Raw genomic sequence first — 19,567 nt, forward strand, 5'->3', positions numbered from 1 at the left:
TGTGTTTACTGCTTTATGGAAGTTCAGATACAGTATATTAGGTAGCTTCATTCATTCATTTTTTATTCATTCCATACTGGCATATTCTTCACGAGCTAAATAAAAAGTAGGCCTATACTGAATTGACTTTCAAGCACTTTCACATCTTGTATTATTCTGTGTGGCAAACCCCACTCATCCAGCACCTAAGAAGCTCAAAAGAAGCTTTAAAAAAGTATTTGAGAGAAGTACTTGACCCATATTTGTATTATTAAGCAAGAGGAATTCTTATGTTGTGAGTATTGGCTGGCATGTAATATTATCCAGATTTAAATATTCATTTTATATGATTATGTATGTACCTCTTTACTTGTGTCTGTGAAAAGATGGTGGCATATATGGAAAGCAAACTTTTCAGAATGCTTTTGCATGATTTTGTCTTATCTATTAACATTATTGCATCCAAACATCAAAAATTAACTCAAGAAATACACAGTGAAAGGAACTATTATCTGTAATTATGCTGCCAGCTGTCAGTATAATTTTTTTTTTTTTTTTTTTTTTTTTTTTTTTAGATTTTTTTTTCTTCAATGGCAAGAATACAAGATGCCACCTGAACAGGGTTGAGGTATTGCAGGGATTGTGTGTTAAAATCTCAGTCTTTGCTGTTATTAAACATTCATTATGATTCCACGTTAGCTCATTTGACAGGAGGGAATGGATAGATTTTCTATGATGCATAAACATGCATGCACCAACTTTCATTATCATTTCATTACAAATTTGAATATGGAACGGTAGGCTAGTCTATGAATAATTCTAGCCATAATCTATTATTATTGTAATTTTTCAATTCTCTCAAGAATATGATTTTCAGCTGCTTCATCATAATCACTGATAATGATATCTGATGTAATTTTCATCATCATCCTCATCATCACACACACACAAAAAAAAATCTCTGTAATAATCCCAAAGCAATGAGTCACTATAATATTCCTATTATGCTCCTACAGTCATGTACACAGTGTGCATGGTACTCAATATTGAGTCTATGAGGACCTTATTGTCAATTTATGTATTTTTTAAAATCTCTAAGGCATCCCTAGAAGATTCCTATAATATCCTACAGCAGCTCATCATTTTATAATATTAGTGTTATATCCCTCTAAAATGTATAAAACGATTTTTGATAGGATAAATTATAGGGCTCTGTAGTTTTTCATCCACCTTTTCAGCTTCCATAACAGAAATGTAAGACAACATGGGTCTGTTAAAGCCCTTCTTGCAGTTACCCTGTTAAAACATTAAAATGTTTCACTGAGTTATTGAATGTAAAAATGCACCAAAAGCATCCATTTTAAAGACCTATAATAACACTATCCTACATTTTAAGAGACAGTGTATGAGAATATAACAATGGATCCTGCAGGAACAACAACATAACATTTGTGCTATAAGGTCATTGTAAACTCATAATTAAATACTGCAGACACAGTCTTTCGGCCCCTGTAGGTAAATTACAGCAAAATTATAGTGAGAGGCCTATACGAGGAGGGGACATAAAATAAACAAATCTTAAATAGCATTCCACAGAAACACTATCCGAATATTATAAAAATACATAGCCATAGGAGATGAGCAGAGGTTACTAACCTTTTATTAATGAGCTCCACAATTACACTATAAAGAACATTACTGTGACACTGTGGACGTTAAAGTCACCATAAAACCTAAGCAATTGACAAAATAAATCCATACATAAACATTAAAGACATTTTATAGTGACACTATTTGGGTAGCACATGCAGCAAAATCTCTATATTGTAATAATATTACTCACTGGGTCGCGATGACTGCTTTGAAGGAGGAGACGCAGATAGTGTGCCGGCGTCTCTCACTTTGCACAAACTTGTGAATCCAAACGGAAAACTTTTTTTTTTTTTTTTTCCCATTCATTGACTCGGACCGTACATAAGATGTCAATCATCCCGTCCTCCAGACCCCGCCTTCCAAGGAAATGCAGGAGGGCGTCCGACACGTGATTTATTTGCCAAAATCCAGTATGGCGGACCTGTTTGGTGAATGATATCCAGTAGCTGTCCTCTTACCGACGGGTCCTAAACCCTGCACGGTGGATGCTGCGGCGGACACGGAGAAACCCAGACGTCTGCGTCCAAGCGTACTCCTTCAGGTAGAGTGTATTTATTTATTTATATATTTATGTATGTACTTACTCACAAAACACAACTAGCCGACACAAGCCGCTCTTGCGCTCGAGATACACAAAGTGGAGCGAACCAACAAATTATGTTAACGTTACTAGTTAGCTAGGAGTTTGGTTGGCTGTGCTTTTTCCACTTCGGAGTCCAACACGGGTGAACTTTTACATTTATTCTGCTCTACGCTGCTTAATTTCTCCCCTAAATGTATTTATAATTGAAGTGTATATGTTGCGTAATGCCGCTGTTGTTATTCAGCACTAACACTTTGGAGTGGCTCTAAAAAGCTGTCCTGTGTTAAATGCCGTGCAACATTGTTACTCGATTTAAGCAGGACTATTGATCAGCGGAGCGGCTGCTAACACTGTTTCAAAATGAGCCGTAACACGCCGCCCAGACGGCAACACACAAACTTTAGGAACACCACCCGACATATTTATTTATTTATTTGTTTGGTCAAACTTTTCGTATCACCTTTCCTGAGTTGTTGCTACAGCGCAGCGCTTAATGTTGTCGTATTGTTTTTCCTGCCACAGTGACTGGCTGTAGGTTCGTGTAAACAGCTCCCAGATGTAGTGGTGAGTTTCAGTCAACCGCAGTTTGAGCTGTTTCTTCAAACGCGAAGTGTTAGACGAGCTGCTGAAATGCAGTAAAAAGTTGTCAGACACTACGCTTTTATCAAAACAATACAGCTACTGTAGTGTGTGTATGTAATGTAATACAGGTTGTGTGTCTGTGCGAGCATCCGCATGTGTGTAGGTGTGCATGTGCGGCTAAATCACTGCTTGCATGATGACGGTTTTTCTGCTGAAGTCGAACCACTGCTGCCAAAGCCTTGGGTGTAAACTGGAGTCTTCATGAAGTGTAAACACAGGGCTCCAGCAGCAGCAGCGGCAACAGCGGCAGCAGGGCTGTATCTGTGCCCTTCTCTGGCTCCTTTAGCCTCCACTAGTGGAAACTATTCCTTCAGCATTCCAGCTCCCAAGGACTGCTGTTCCGCACTTGTAAAACCCAGGCCCCACAGGAAGAAGGCTATAGCAGCCTTCCTGAAAACTTGGCACTGAGCACAGTTTGAGAAGGATGACTCCGCTGAGGGTAATGCCGTGATTTGAGGAGAAGGCAAACAAGGACTCGTCTTCGTTTGCAACTTTAACTATGAGTTATTGGTTTCACTTAATTTTGAGTTGGCCGTCTCAGTTGCAGCACAGCAAATCGGTGTGTTTCTCAGGATAAGGCTCAGCTACATGCCAAAAGAGAAATATCATTTATATTTTAGACATTCAGCTGATGAACTAGCCCATAGTGAATAGGTAGGGCTTCAGAGTTGCTGAACAAAAGTGGACTGCACCTAAGACCGTCTGGTTACGGGAAAGTCTGTCTAACCTCTGGGCCACCCTCCAAAATGCCTAATAGGCTTTAGTGCATTGTATAAATAGAAGTATACACATGCCAGCACACACACATAAAAATTTATTGAAGGAAAAAATCCACCGTAAAAAATACTTCAGCACTATTAAAACAGCTTTTGGTGATACACCTTTCATTTGTGGGCTCGTTTTTGTTATTTAGTGGTATATTTTTCTTATTTTGTGAATAACTGGCCAAATATGAATGACATGACATCAGATGTTTGCAGCTTCTTGCAGCTACCAAGGCTTTTGATGCAGGAAACATTTTCAGATATATGAAACATGTAAAATGTTTTTGGTGTCAGACCCTCAGAAGCAAATAGCAAGAACTTCTGACTGGACGCCTCATTTTGCACAGATGTTCACCAGTCATGCCAGTAGAAATCCATTGCTCTCCATGACAACAGCCCTTAATAGACTCTAATGCAGTGCTGCCGCTAGACATGTTGCGTTTGGGTGGCACGACTCCTACTGTTTCTCCATTTGAGAAAAACTCCTTGCTCTGCTATTACTTTGCGCTCTCCATCTACACATATCTACTGAGTGCAACAAATGTCAGGTTGATGAAATTTGAATGCATGAAAAATTGAAGTAACACTATAATAACACTGGTAACACTTATAACATAAGTTAATTCGCTAAACATCACAGATTATATATAAATTATATATTACAGAATAAGGGCATATGAGAGACTGACTCATGACTTGAACATCTAACTCAGAGTAACATGTTGAGGCAGAAGGTAACAAACCCTGCATGGTTTTGCGCTGTGTTCACTTGTGCATGCATGCAGGCTCAGCATCTGATTAAGTTGCAGTATGGAAAATGAATGAAGTGCATTGCATGACTGTGATGCTCAGACATGAGGGAAAACAGAAGGACATGGGAATGTCTGCAATCACTTTCACATAGACAGGTATAGAAGGATTATGGTGGCCCTGAATTATTTACACCCAGATTTTCCATGTACACCCTGTAGTGCTGAGGATTACTGTCAAAAGTCACAAAAAACAAATGCCCCTCCTCTAGCTTTTCAGGAAATCATTAAACCTGTCCTGTCTTCACACTGACCTTACCTGAGCTGCCAATTTGTATGATTCCAGCACCCTGGCACAATCGCTTGCCAAAAACAATTGCAAAAATTCTCTCTTTCCTTTCCTTTTTTTAAGTCTTTATGTTTCCATCCTCTGTTTCTTCTTGTGGCAGAGGTTATTCAGCCAGAAATTCATTTTGCAGTGAGAGTTGTTTTTAATCACCCAACAAGTGATAAATATTGCAACTAGCATATGAAATGCTATTCTAAGAGCATCAGAGTGGATTTAATTAGAAAGTTCGTAGGAGGCATAATTGCACACATTTACATTGGAAGGATTTAACTGATACTCTTATCTGGAGAGACTTACAGTGCGTACAACAATAGGATAACCTTTAAACCTTTAAACCCAGGTGGCCAACATTACAAGCAGTCAGTTGTGCAGTGATTAAAGTCACAGAGCCCAGACAAAAGACAATAGATAGTCATTAATTTTCCTGTCTCTACACTGTACAACACAGCCATTAGATGTTTAGCATTTCATTTGTTTAACAATTGATACGTATTTGCGCCTTGGTGATGTGGGGAGGTTCATGCGTTTACTACTGTGGTCCAGACAGATAGCAAGCTCAGATGTTTTGTTGCTTTTGGTTTCATTGAACAGTCTTGTTTTTTAATACTTCTACATTATTACCACAATGATTTGTTGGGATTTGCTGGCACATTTCGTTTTCTCAATGAGGCCCACTGTTGTAATCAAGCAGATGAATCAAATAAAACCTGAGCAGAGGTCATGAGCCAACTTGTGCATTACTACTTTACTAGAATTCAGGACCAGCAAATTGTTCTGTATCCACATGGTTGCCTCTTTTGACCCCATTAATAAGCCTGTTTAGTTCCATTCCATTGTACTTTGTCAGGCCTTGGCCTGACTTTCCAACCCCCTCCCACATAAAATCATTTAGCAAGAGTTGGCATCGGGAACGCTTGCTTGTTTGTGGACATTTTGTGGATGTTGTCACACTAATGGATACTAATGGGGGCTATTAATGCCACTGTTGTGCTTGGGGACAAACAAGGTGACAGTATCCTGTGGTGCAAAGACATGCTCAACCAGCAGGAATTGGTAAACTGCTTGGCAGGATCTTCTCTTCAGTGTTCTGCTATCTAATACGTTACTGTAGTTTAGTTCCTTTTGGTTTATTTGTTTGTCTGTCAGCATGTGTTATCTTAGTGTCCGCTGAGGGGACTTGTGAACAAACTTGGTGAATGATGCATTTACTGCTGCATTTTGGAATAAAAACAAAAACGTTAATTATCCCACTACGAGCGCAGCACTGTGTTGTTTTTTCGTTTGTACGTCCATCATTTTGTGTAATATCTGAAACACCACCGGTAAAACTTGAAAAATCTTAGGGATGTGCTCTCACCTCTCTGTAATGGTCATTACAAAGCTACACATGTAGGCTCAGGGGTGCTCCAATTACAGTTCAAAACAAGGAGACATATTTGTGACCCATTGGCCCAGAGGGGAACTGCATCATTTGCAGGTGACTACAGGTTTACTGTTGCCTTGTAATTGTGAGAAGTAGGGTGGATATGATTCATAATGAACAGCTGTCAGGCATCAGCTAAATATGCATTATAATTACACATAGAAACAAGCTCTTTGCTGCCAGACACCTAAAGCAAGCCAAATTGGTTGACACAGAGAGTAACCATTAATTCAAGACACTAAACAGTGAAGCTACCACAGTCAAAGATATTGCTGAATTGGTTGATCAGACACCCTACATTTGCATTGACATGCCATATTTTCTTTTCTTTTCTTTTCTTTTCTTTTCTTTTCTTTTCTTTTCTTTTCTTTTCTTTTCTTTTCTGTGTTTTTTGGATAATCCAAATGTCATGCAAGAACTAGTGCAGCCAAAATTCACATATTTGCCCCATACTCAGTTACATACCTTCATTTAAGCTTCCTATTTTGGTGCTTGAAGAATGAAAAAAAAAAAAAAAAAACGCAGGACGAAGACTGTTGGAGATAGACAAAGAGTGAGGGATCAAAGAAGCAGTAAATATAGAAAAGATGAAGGCAGAAAGCAGCGAACACAGAGCTTTTAATGGCTGCCTATACAGAGGCTCTCAGCCTCAACTGATGTGATTTGAGGCTCGATGAATCCTTGATGTGGTTTCTCATGGTCACCAAATGAGTTCATAACTTGGAAGCATTGTCCTGGATTCACCCCATATACCTCGCTGCCCCTCACCACTCCATTAATAAGCCTGTTTTAGCTGCATTTGGCTTTGTCAGGGCCTTGGCCTGACTTTGAACCCACCACCCTCCCCAAACTCAATTAGCAAGAGTTGGAGGGGTAGCAATTGGGGAAGGCGTCCTTGTTTGTGGACGTCTTGTGGATGTTGTCATGCTAATGGATACTAATGGGGTCTATTAATGGTGCTGTCGTGCCTGGGCACAAGCATGGTGACAGGACCCTGCGGTGTACCAGCAGGACTGTGTAAACCGTCCGGTTACCCCCTACCCCTCTCCTCACACCCCAGCAAGGCCTGCACAGAGCCCTTGCTATAATGCATTTTTATTTGGTAGCTTGTTTTTCCATTATATTTTTAATCGAGTATCTAATTCCTATTCCTTTAGCATATTGAATTTGAATGGCAAATTTTAAATTAAATTAACATTTAATTAGGTTCTTAAGGTCTTTGGTCTGTGGCAGTCTCCTTGATGAAGGCGCATGCTGAAACATGTTGGAGAACTATTAAGGCTGAATTATGCTTCCGCGTAGGAAGAGCGTACGGAGGTTGTGCGAAGCTTACGGGGGTTGTGCGACCGCCGCAGAGCCTTGTCACGCGCCTCCCAAAAATTGTAACTACGCGGACCCTACGCAGGCCCACAAGAGCTATGATTGGTCCGCCGAAGTACATCATTTCCGGCATTTCGTTGCAACCGGCATCACATCCTGTTGTTGTGCCGGCTGGCAGCGCCGTTTTTAAAACAGCTGTTGTGTCTCGACTAGTCGGTTGTGTTTGTAAACTTTGGAGAGTGCTGGATATCGCGGAAGAACGCCTGGCCGAGGAGGTGCGCAAGTACCCGCACCTATACGACTCGTCCTCTCGCCATTACAAAGACGTACAGAAGAGCAGCGACGTTGGTGGGCGGAGAATTGCTCAGTGTGTTTCGCAGAGGTATGTTGGCCACACACGCGCTGCGTAGGAAATGCGTGCTTCGCACAACCCCCGTACGCTCTTCTAACGCTGAAGCATAATTCAACCTTTAGAACCATATGATAATCATTGAACTAGCCTGTGTATTAATATCTTTTTAACTTGACTTTTGAAGAGTGCCTTGCACACTCATCTTTTCTAGTGTATGCACACTTTGACTTTTTTTTCTTGCTAACTTGTTTTTGGAGCTTGAAAAATATTTTAAAAATGTGTATCTTTATGTGTGGGGCGGTGTGAGGGGGATGCAAATGCTTAGAATAGCTGTAGAATCCTTTATTGTGGAAATTTTTAAGTCAGCATTATAAGTACATGCTTTTTTATATTTAAATCAACCAAACCTTCCAAACATGTGTTTTTGTAGATGTAAGGAGACAGACACAAGTGTGAGGGAAAGGTGAGTTGGCTAATAGGGTCCAAACAGGAATGGAGTCAGCTTGTGTGTCAAAATTGTCTTTTACTGGCTGGTAGCAGCTGCTTTGCTATGCTGAGTTTGCGTCATGGAAATAAAAATGTGATGGCGTAGAGGTCAACATTTATTTTCTAGTATAGTTTGAACGTAGCATTGAGAATGTCAGTTTGCATGTGGAAGAGATTTTTGAGAGGCAGCATGTTGGACTGTGTGAGGCACAATTACCATTTAAATTGTGATAGCTCTAAATACTTTTCACTGGAGGTGGGAAGTAACAAAGTTCCTCTACTTAAGTAAGATTGTCAAGCATTTCTTTAACACCTGAGCTTTTCTTTCGCCTAATATGTTTGACTTTTACTCACTACATTTCAGTGGAAAAATGGATAATTTGTACTCCTTACATTTTCAAAACAGACTTGATCTCATTCTGGAAGCAGATGATCAAGCATGACATGTGACTGAAGTGCTATCACCACAAAGGAGGGAAAGAGACTGAAGATTTGAGACGCAAAAGCATTATAGGGACTTAAAAAAAAGTCAGTTAGGGACTGCATGACAGGTGATGTAATTACTTACATGTGTAGTGGGATTTAAAAAAAATGTTTTCTAGAGATTATATACTTTATAGCTGTGGGCAGCATTGTTCATTTGCTCACTGAAGTGGGTGTCCATGAAGCACAATATTCCAGCAGTAGTTCGATTAACACAGAAAATAAACCAATGCTATTTGTATATGATTGGAAAGATGTGAAACTACATAAGACACACAAAAAAATGGTGAAAAATGGTGGTCATAAACTGTCTGCTTCCCTGTCTAGCACCACCTCTCACCTGTAGAATAGTTCCTACCTCTATCATGTGTGACTGAAATAACTCCAGTGGTCAAAGTAAATTAGTATAGCAAATAAAGTCCAATCAGTGTTTACCATAATTATGTAAATGACTCCTCCAAGGACAATAGAGAGTGAATTCACTCATGTTGGGAGGGGGAGTTTTGAGTGGAGCAAAACTCTTTAACTGTTTTAGAGCTCAAGTCTTTGAATACTGTCCCTGCAAAAGATAATAGTTACACCTATAGAAGCTATATCTCTTAAAGTGTGTCAGTTGTAAAAAAGTAGGGAACCGTCACATTGCTCTGCAGCTATCAGATACTTAATGTTGAACATCGGTATGTCTTCAAGTCCCAGTCAAGATGTTAAGGTCTGGAAAATGTCTGGAATTTTGAAATGGAAAAAGTGCTGGAGCTCTGAAGCTGGCTTGAGTAACGATGTGTGCAGACACACTGATATGACAAATAGTTTTTGCACTCAGTTTTACGTGTCATGTAAAATGTTATTTTGCTATTTGATCAACAGTAGGCTACTTAGAAGTGTCGTAGTGTTCAAAAAGGTGATTTGAGGTGCAGGCTGTTTCTCATCTGGGATTCAGAGTAACATTCAACAGAGAACCCCTGTTTAGTACATTAGAAATATTGTTTTTACAGGGATACTTATACCTTGATATTTTAAGTAAAATTAATATCATGTACTTTTATACTTGGACTTGAGTAAAGGATTTTAAATGGTACTTCAAAACTTATCAGAGCATATTTTTAGTATTTAATTTAGTATGAGCATTTGCACTTTTACTTGTAAGGAATTTGTGAACTTCTACCACCTCTGCTTCTCATACATGACAGATGGTAACAGGATGGAAAGAAATGAAAGGTGGATTTCAGCAGACTAGCTGAGAATATGAAAAAGATCTTTCTTTTGTGCAGAAGTGTAAAGAAGTGGTGGAAGGTCGCGGGAGAGAGGGAAAAACAATAGTATAGGTGGGTGATGCTGAGAGTGAATAAGAGAGATGTGTGGGTTAAGGAGTGAGAGTGACAGTGTAAGAAAGTGAGTGATAAAGACAGGGAAGTTGCGTGGGCCTGTGTCATTCAGAAGGCTTAGCAGACAGTGTGGAAAAAGGCTACTTCCTGCTTTTTGTTTGACTCAGAATAGATGGCCTTTTGTCGCCAGGGGAACAACGCGGGGGTGTCTGATCCCTCATCATCATCAACACGACTCATGAGTCTATTATAGATGGTGAGCAAACTGCTTTGTACTTTTCATTAGGCTTGACGTTACACGTGACACAAGGACTGGTAGCCCTTCTCCTAAACACCGAGGTCAGGCTACAAGACTGTAAAAGTTTTTTGCCTGCAGTACAGAATGAATGATTCATCTTGAGTTAGCTGTGCACACTGTGGCCGTGGTTACACTTGTCTGTTCAATGTGACTTTTGCCATCGGATACGCCAGATTGGAACTCAGCTGTGTCCCGTATATGTATGTCCAGCCTAGACACTTCAGTGTGACCAGCCTTATCAGGTGGTGATCATGTATATTCCTACGCAGAAATATTCCACTAAATGTACTGATAAATTGTGTGCCCACATGATGTCCAAGTGTACAGTAGGTACAAAATCGTTGTATAACAAAATGCCATTTAATGTAACAGTCTTTATTGATAAGAACAACCAACATGTGAAAAAAAAAAAATCAGGTCATCAATTAATATCAGAATATTTCAACAGCAGATATTATCTGAAGTGTGTAATAATGCTAGAGTTTTACATTTTTACTTGAGATTTATTTCGAATGAAGCTTGTAATTCTTGGTTTTTTTCCCCTCGTTTGTGCCAGATTCAAATTCTCTTGTTGCCATCTCTTTACCTGCACTGGTGCTTAAGCCTGAGCAGTGATTGGTCAGATGTTGATTATCAATCATTACTGTGATGCATGCGGCAGATGAGAAACCTCAGCTGACTTGACTTGGCGCGTGCGTGTCTCGCGAGTGATGGCTTGGGGGCCTCGTGAACTGCTGGCACTGGGGACTCTGGTGTAGCTACATGCGCCACATTTGTACAAGAGAGCCCCCAGTTTCAGCTTGAGGGCCAATGCACAGCATGTGTTCTGCATTTAGGGAGGGTCGGCCCTGCTGGTCAGATCTAAACCTGAGCGAGGTCTGATCTCGGAGCGTACAGACTTGACAGTGAGTGCAACCTGGCATGATTGGATGACAGAAGTTGCACTGAAAAGAGAAGTGTAACCACGGTCTATATCCACATCATTTTGTCATTTAAAACATTTTCCCATTTGTCCAGAACAGTTCACTGTAACTGATGTGCGCTGTAATCCCTTGCTTCATGGGAGAGAAGCTACTGGTTACATTTATAATACATAATGCATAAATGTATTTTGAAGTGACATTATTACAAACATTGACTCCACGTCAAGTGAAGAGTTCATATTTCTTCAAGGGACAGTTCACTTATCTGTTCAGTTCACTTATTTCTAACTTGACTGAAATGCTGCATTTTCTCCAGCCCCAGCGGTCTTTCATTACAACAACACTATGCAGGTTTTTCCAAGAAACCTGCATCAAGTGAATGAATACCCAATGAAACACTACTGACTTAATTTATTTACATTTAACAATGTATGGGCTATTCGTTATTTCAAAGTTCATGGGTTTACAGAAGATAATGATAATGATAATAATGAGGAGAGGAGACACCAGACCACAAACTGTGGTACTAACCTGCTCAACCCACTAATGCAATATTGGAAAAAAAGCGCTATCAAGAAATAATTGCACCTTTATGCACTGTTAAAATGCATCATTACACATGGCACAAACAAACACACACACCCACTGCACAGTCGGCTGAAGGCTGTTGCTGAGTGAGACGGGGGTGTCATGCATCGTAACAGTTCCATTAAAGTGAACAGAGTGACAGCAGCAAGAACATAAACTGTAACCAACCTCTGAAGTGAGGTGTGTATCCCACACAGTCGCTGCACCACAGAAAGAAGCTCCACACTCCACACACAGAGATGGAGGCATGGGTTACAGCAACTTTGCAATTTCTTAAATGGCCTGGTGGGTGCTGTTGGGTTTGGGTTGACTTTGAGAACTGCTCAGAAAGACTGGCTGCTTCTTTGCTAATTAATTTAGGCTTTACTATGTGTGTGACGCCATGATGGAACCAGTATAGACGCTTCTGTCTCACGTGAACAGTGTTGCCTCACTAGCACGACACTGATATGATGCTCAGTGTAACCCTCCAATTCCTTTTCTCGTAGTGGGTGGGATGCCCACCACTGCCTATGGTAAAGGAGACACTGCTCTATGAGCACAAGTCAGAGTTCAGCCCAAAACATGGTAGTTTATTGGTAATTTAACACATTACATAGGTTAAAATTATACTGAGGTTAGGCTCGCCTAGCTAAAATGTAGAGCATGTCCTGCATCATTGCGGCTATGTGGGTTGCAGATCAGTAGCTGACTTGTTTACACCTCTGCCAAAGCTGATAGTTACCTGCAGCTGTTGCAGGGTTCAGAATGCGTGTCTAAAATTCTGGGTTAAGCTGTTTCCACTGAACTGAAGCCCTGGACGATAGTGAGATTTTAGGTCAGCGTAAAATGGATATTAGTGATGATTTTCATTCCAAGCCTCCTGTGAGATGTTGGGGAAGTAACCACTAATCAGTAGGTCAGACTTCTAAAAACATCATCATTGTTCTTCAGAGTGACTTTATTTTTCTTCCAATATCACCAGGTCTAAATCTGCAGCAGGGTTGCTGCACATCATAAGACTGGAGGAAAGCAGGACAACCAGAAACACTGAATCCCAGAATTCTGTTTGTAGAAACTGAACATTTCTGTGAGACAGTGGAAAGTTATGACATTCAGCCAACATAAGTTTTTAATACATCTCAAGTCTTGTGCTGCCAAGGATAGAGACCATGATATTTGATGGTTGCTACACATTATGGAAGTTATCCATGTTAAATGCTTGGCTTGGTAATGGCGGCTTTGTCATCAGAGTTGCTTCACCGATTTGTTTGTGAAAATATTCAATTGTTATACATGCAGAATAAAGCATCTGAAGTTGACAAGGATTTCTCAGCAAAACACAGGTAGGGGTAGAGGCCTGTTTTATAGTTGTTTGCAGCACCATAAACTACCTTTTCAAAGTGATGCTAATATGTGAGGATTTTCTGGGCTGTTTTGCTCAATATTCATTGGGATCACTGGGGTGCTATGACGCATGACAGCCTGAAATAATAGTATAATATTGCCTGATCCACAGTCATCCATTGTGATATTGCATCCTGTTACTGCGTAAACCCAAAAGCTTATGTCATTATCCATTCATTGTTGGTGCTTTTTTTGAGGAGCTGTCATCAAGGTCTTACTCTGTTCAGTGGCAAGTAACATGTGACTTGCCCGTGGCTGCGAGAGCTCCATATAAACAACAAGGAACATGATCTCCCTCACTACTCAATGCCAATGCTCCTCGACCTGTCCCTTTTCTGCAAACAGCTGATTGATGCCATGTCCTGCGGTTATAGCTCGCTGCATTCTCTTTTGCAAACATGAACAAGCAGCGGCGAGTATTGTGTCAACACAAGGAAGACATCCTTTCATGTCAGATAGGGTGTCACTTTCCCTTACCCCACAAACATGTGCTCACATGCTTCCCTGTGCCATGCTCCTCCCACTCGTACACTCATAACTTTTCATCACTTCTTGTCTTGTCATAGTGACTTTAAAGGATCCCTCCTACCAAGCAAGAGGGGTTTTGATTCAAGCTGTCATGCCCTCAAATGAACCAGAGTCAAGGCAGCTATGTCACAGTTTTGCGCCTGTGCTTGGTAGCAGTCAGATGCAGTGCATGTCTTTTTGGACCTTGGTTCTAGTTGACTTAAGCTACACGCTCTCTTGTCTTGTTTTCAACCTGAACTAAGCTTTTGTGACATCTGTCTTTGAAAAGTCTCATTGCAGCCAGCTCTACACCCCCACCATTTTTACCATTGTTAGACGAGTGGGTAAAAGATGGCTTCATATGACAACAACGCAACAACAAAAACAAGAACACAAACGCGTCAGTCAACAGTACACTGGCGCTGCTGCTAATCCCGCTCGCCAACTGAATTATTCATAGTCAATTAGGGCTGAGAGGCTGAAGCTGTCTTCGCGGCACAAGTGCATTTTCAATGATTCATTTCATGAGCTATGCAAGGGGTCTCTAATTGTTGTTTACTGCTCACTGCCTGACCACATGTTATTTTTATGCTGTCGTGATTACTCCTAGCACCGCTTGGAGTGCTTGGGAAATGAAGTCCATTAAGGGGGCCTGAGATCCGTTTTCCTGTCAAGTGCCATGAAACATTTCCACATTCATACTCTGCTGCATGCAAACCGTAAATCTTTTCCAATTTTAAGTGTCAGTCAGGGGAAATGGGTACGCATGAAGAGGCTCAGGTGGTGTGCTTTATGGTTTTACCGTGCTGTAAAAATATCTGAAATCTGGTACAAAAATCAGGTCCAATTTTAATGTGACTCACTAAGAATAGTTTTGATTTGAAGATTGAAGAGGTCAAATCATTCAGATGGAAGAAATGCACAGCCAATAACAGGCCGATATAATGAACTCCAGGTTGATGCCATATGCAAGTTGAGCTTTTTTTTTTTTTTTTTTCTTTTTTAGAGAGAGACAGTGAGAGAGAGACTAAATATCTTAGGTCATAATGCAGTGTGACATGCTGTAAAAGCACAGTCTAACTTATTATTTGACAGACACCCACAAGGACAAAAATAGTCTATATAGAGTCTCAGTCCGAGAATAGCACTGTTGCAGCATGGTCAACACATTGAAGACTCTTCTCTGACACCTCATGACACCCTAACCCTTACCAGATCTGTCAACACCCACTTTGATTATCCTTGTAGGTCATCGATGTGTTGTCCACACACACACGCACACGCACGCACACACACACACACACACACACACACACACACACACACACACACACACACACACACACACACTTGTGCACATGCGCGCATCAGCAGCTCATGCACATAGTCTCCTCATGTCAGCACACACACTTCAACCTCCCCTGTGTGGCTGTTTATTCCCCAGGCATTGAGGATGCTGTCTTAATGTCCAGCGGGTGCCTGAAGGCACCAGCTGGCTCTGCAGAGCTCATGTCAGGGATAGAGACACTGGAGCCTCTCGGTCAAATTAATCGCAGATCATATCATCAGCTCAATTACTGTGCTAGTGGCCTTTAAAGCCTCTCAGTGTCTCAAGCATTTTTCACAAATCTTGGCACTGCATTGAGTTTTCAGAATGAGTGACCTAAAAGCTCCACAAGTGCTTGGACAGTGTCACAGCAACACGTTGTTAATGTTTTGGCAAATTATGCTGATGTTTGTTTCACAAACTCTGAGATTAAAGTAGACAGTTTTCACAAATTATGAAGCTCGGTGTTCTGCTGAAAATTAGGAACTGAAATGCATCATAGCACTTAAACTCCACACTCAGGTCCTTATTTTATTTTTAGCACATGGAATACCATGCTAATGTGTAATTTGGGTCTCCATTAAATTTGGACTGAGAGGGGGGTGAGTCATTTACTTAAGGGACTGTTTTTCTTCTAAGATAGTTCCTGATGAATGAAGTAAGGCCCCAGAGAACCCTGGCATTAAGGTGTTTCCATTAGCTTTTATTTGGGCATTCAAAGCTTGCACCTTCTTTCCAGTGAACTCATTCATTTGACAGTAATTCAGAAAGAGATGGAGGGAGAGAGAGAGAGAGAGACCCAAACTCAAATGGCCTGTTTGCAGTGACTATTATCACAGCTTTCATTAAAGGATTCAACCTAAAACACATTATTAACACTTTAAACACAAATATGCCTGTTTTTCCTTGTGGTTATGGTGGTGTTTTGTTGTTTTGTAGGTTTAGTTGTTTTCTAGCATGCCGCTATAACGGTGACATAATGAGGGAGGGACAGGTATGGAATAAAACCTATATCCACAAACAGCACAAATTTTCAGCACCATCGTTGTTCGGTTGTGTTGTTGGTCTGATGTCTCAAGCAAACTGCAGCTACAGAGCTCGCCACCCAAGTATACACCTTTCTGGCCACCAGCATGCTGGAGGGTCTTTGAAAATGAAGTTTTCTGGTTCCTGATAAGAAAATTGTGTGTCTTTGCTATCTCATTAAATGGTCAGATGTTGGATTTTTGCCTTGGTTGGATGCTAATTGTACTGAGTGTACATGGTTACATATACCTAGGCCTGCAAACGTATAGGCTAAGGTTTGAAACTTCCTGTAATACTTGTTTGTGTACAGGGCAGACACAGATAAATCAGAGAGCATGAAAGGTTTGCTTCCCCTCTTTCTTCCTCTGTTGACTCTGATGTAAGACTCCCAACACCAGATGTAAGCCTTTATGAAGCTTCTGTTTGCATTTCAGTCTAGACTCTCCTCCGGCATTGGGTATTAGACTTGGATAGTGTCAGTCAAAAGTTTCACTGACTGATGTAGTTCCCCAGTTGTCCATATAAGCTGTGGTGGTAAAACTTCAGGAATGTTGGTCAGATGTTGTTGATGTAAAATTGGTTCAAACAGTTGGTGGTTCAAATGAAAGCAGATACATTTAACAGAAAGCAGACACATTTACCAGTACAACTTTGACAGAGCAGAAGGCATGTGCTTATACCACTAACTGAAACGACTCAAAAATCATTAAAAAGTCAATTTCCAGTTTCCAATCCAAATGTTTAGTCATTTACACACAGGATCACAGATGAGGACAAACTAATAATGTACAATATTGTTAATTTATGGTTATTTTACTGATGAAATCCTTTTACTGTATTTGAGCTATTACCTGGAATACTCTCTGCATATAATAACACTCATTATTTGTTTCCACCTCTCACAGCTTGACCGTTTGGCAGCATAGGAAGGAATCCTGCCGCAACACACTTCTGAGCTCTCCACCATCCACCTGCGGTTTGGTGTGATGAGGCCTTGAGAGACAACCGCCCTCTGTCTCTCCTCATCCTGGCGCCTCCCCCTGGCAGCACTGACTTGGCTGGGTAGCAGATGGTGGTCACTACACCCGCCACAGAGGTGCACTGACACCCTCTCCACTCACCTCTCCTCCCCGTCCCTGCTCCTGCTCCCCTCGCCTCCTCCACCAAGTCAGCTTGGTACCAACCATCATGAGCTCTCACAGTCGACCAGGTAAGAGGCAAAACACTGCAGTAGTTGACAACAGACAGTCTTCTGTAGGGCTGGGCCATATGGACAGATTCAAGTATCATGATATCTTTGACCATATACCTTGATACCGATATTTAACGATACGATAGGCATTTGATTCTTTCATAGGATGTTTACACGCAAGAGATTTTTGAGAAACAGTCAGTAATGTGGATATGATGACCAAGCAGGTAGAGGCAAATAATAGAACACGTAAAATAGGTTAATAAGTTCAAATAATTGCATCCTTTTACTGTAATGCAGCCTTTAAAAACTGGAAAATATCATAACCACAGCACTACGATATCAAAAATCCCAGGTGATATCTAGTTTCATATCACGATATTGGTATATCCGTGTATCGCCCAGCACTACTATTCTGTCCTTCTTTGTGCACAAGTAGTCACTTTGACCATGAAAGCATGCTGTGAGTGCAGTCCAGACTTGCCTGTATGCTTGTGTACCTTTTATACATGATGATTAGCAGTAGAGACTGTGATCATGATGACATCAAGCTGTTGAGGAAACCTTTGTTTGTTTAGAGACTTAGAAAATTTATTGTCATTGTCAGAAGCAATGAAAAACAATTTAGTAGCTTCTCACAGTAACAACAAGTAGGAAGCATTCAGATTAATGTGATTTTGATGATTTTAGGATGGTAATTTTCACCTTGATTTATTCTCTCCTTGCACGGTTCCGGTGCTTTGTGTCTCTTATGCATTCTCATGTGCTCTTATGCACTCCTCATGCAAAACTGTGGTGTTGCTTTGGTTTAGCCACTTTGCAGATTGCATAATTAGATTGTTTACAGCTGCTCTTGAGAAAGGGGTTCAAGGCATTGTCATTTTTGCCCATGGTGACACATGGAGGCTGTGCTGCTGCCAGTACTTCAATGGGCTACATTACAGAAACAGCCTTAAAATGTCTTCTCCCTCGAGCATTCAGTTTAGGACTTCTAATATTACAGAAAAAGGATTCACAGATGGTGGTTAGTGTCAGAAACTAAAACACGTTGGGTAAAACTCTGTCTCCGTGATGGCAAATGTTTTTAAATGTTATTTTCTTTTGAGCTAAGATATAATCGGCTAAGTTAGGACTTTGTTCCATAATGTGTCCTTAAATGCCTGACATGAACACTTGGATATACAGTTGACTCTAAAGGCAGGGATGGAAGGAATGAGCTTGAACTGTAGCCCTTACCAAGCCAGACTTCTGTTGCCAAAACCAAAACGGTGTTTTGGTTTATGGGGAATAGCAGTGTTTGAAGCACGGTGTTGTAGTCTCTCTCCAGATCTTCTAGGTAGATAACTGAGTATGCCTCTGATCAAACTGCGTTTTTCAATTTTGCAGGCTCTTAAATCTTCTGAGAAATGTGTGAATATGGTCGAGCTGACAGCTGGCAAAACCAAAACTGTAGCATGTCCCATTGTTTAAACCATAATTACAGTGCGGTGTCTAAGAAAGTACGTGTGTGCTTGTCCAAATATTTTTTTTGTGGTCTGTTGATTGATTTGTACTCATACTGACGCAAGAAAACAATGACACTAAGAAAACAAATTTATCTGAGAAAATGTGACTGTAGTTATGAAAAGTGCTTTCCACTTGTCATTTTCATAATAAAATTTTTAAAGTATTTATGGTCTTGAGTTCTGAAGTAACATGGGAGTGAACGTAGCACTCGAAGGCACTTCCTGGTTTTCCCAACTTAATTTAATTTTGTCTAAGGCATATGGTAATAATAATCTGTCTTTCCCTCCCTCCCTGTTTTGTGGACCACATTTAATGAAGTAAATGCTGCACAAAATGGCACACATGCTAATCAGCCATGAGGTTGCATTTGTTTTTATATGCCTTCTGCATGTGTACTGGAGCTCTGCTTTGCACAATCTAGCTTTTTTTTCTTGACAGTTTCATGTGAGGAGCAGTATGCTGGCTAGGTTAAAGATTAGACTGTGTTATCAGCACATTATATTGGCTTCCTAGAAGGGAGGAAGTGATCAAGCAGTTATTGGGGCCTGGATCATGCTTTAGATGTAATGTCACCATGTCCACTGTGGATTGTCCGCTGTGAAGCATGTGCTCTTACAGTATATAGACCTGACTCAGGCACACAATGTTATCGAGTGTCTCTTGTGCTACAAAATGTTCACAGTTCAGGGTCAACCAAAGGTTAAAGTAG

The 19,567-nt window shown here is 40.7% G+C and overlaps 1 protein-coding gene across 2 annotated transcripts in view; it reads left to right on the forward strand.

Annotated features, from left to right (window-relative positions):
• The first annotated feature begins 2,053 nt into the window (after positions 1-2,053).
• Positions 2,054-19,567, forward strand: part of hdac4 (histone deacetylase 4) — a 151,841-nt gene continuing 134,327 nt past the window's right edge. For both annotated transcript variants that reach the window (XM_030080429.1, XM_030080430.1), the window contains exons 1-2: positions 2,054-2,173; positions 17,066-17,370. In XM_030080429.1, coding sequence (XP_029936289.1) covers positions 17,349-17,370 — 22 coding nt within the window. In that variant the 5' untranslated portion in view covers positions 2,054-2,173; positions 17,066-17,348. The remainder of the gene's footprint in view (positions 2,174-17,065; positions 17,371-19,567) is intronic.

This window comes from Myripristis murdjan, chromosome 21 (assembly GCF_902150065.1).
Source record: "Myripristis murdjan chromosome 21, fMyrMur1.1, whole genome shotgun sequence".
NCBI lineage: Eukaryota > Metazoa > Chordata > Actinopteri > Holocentriformes > Holocentridae > Myripristis > Myripristis murdjan.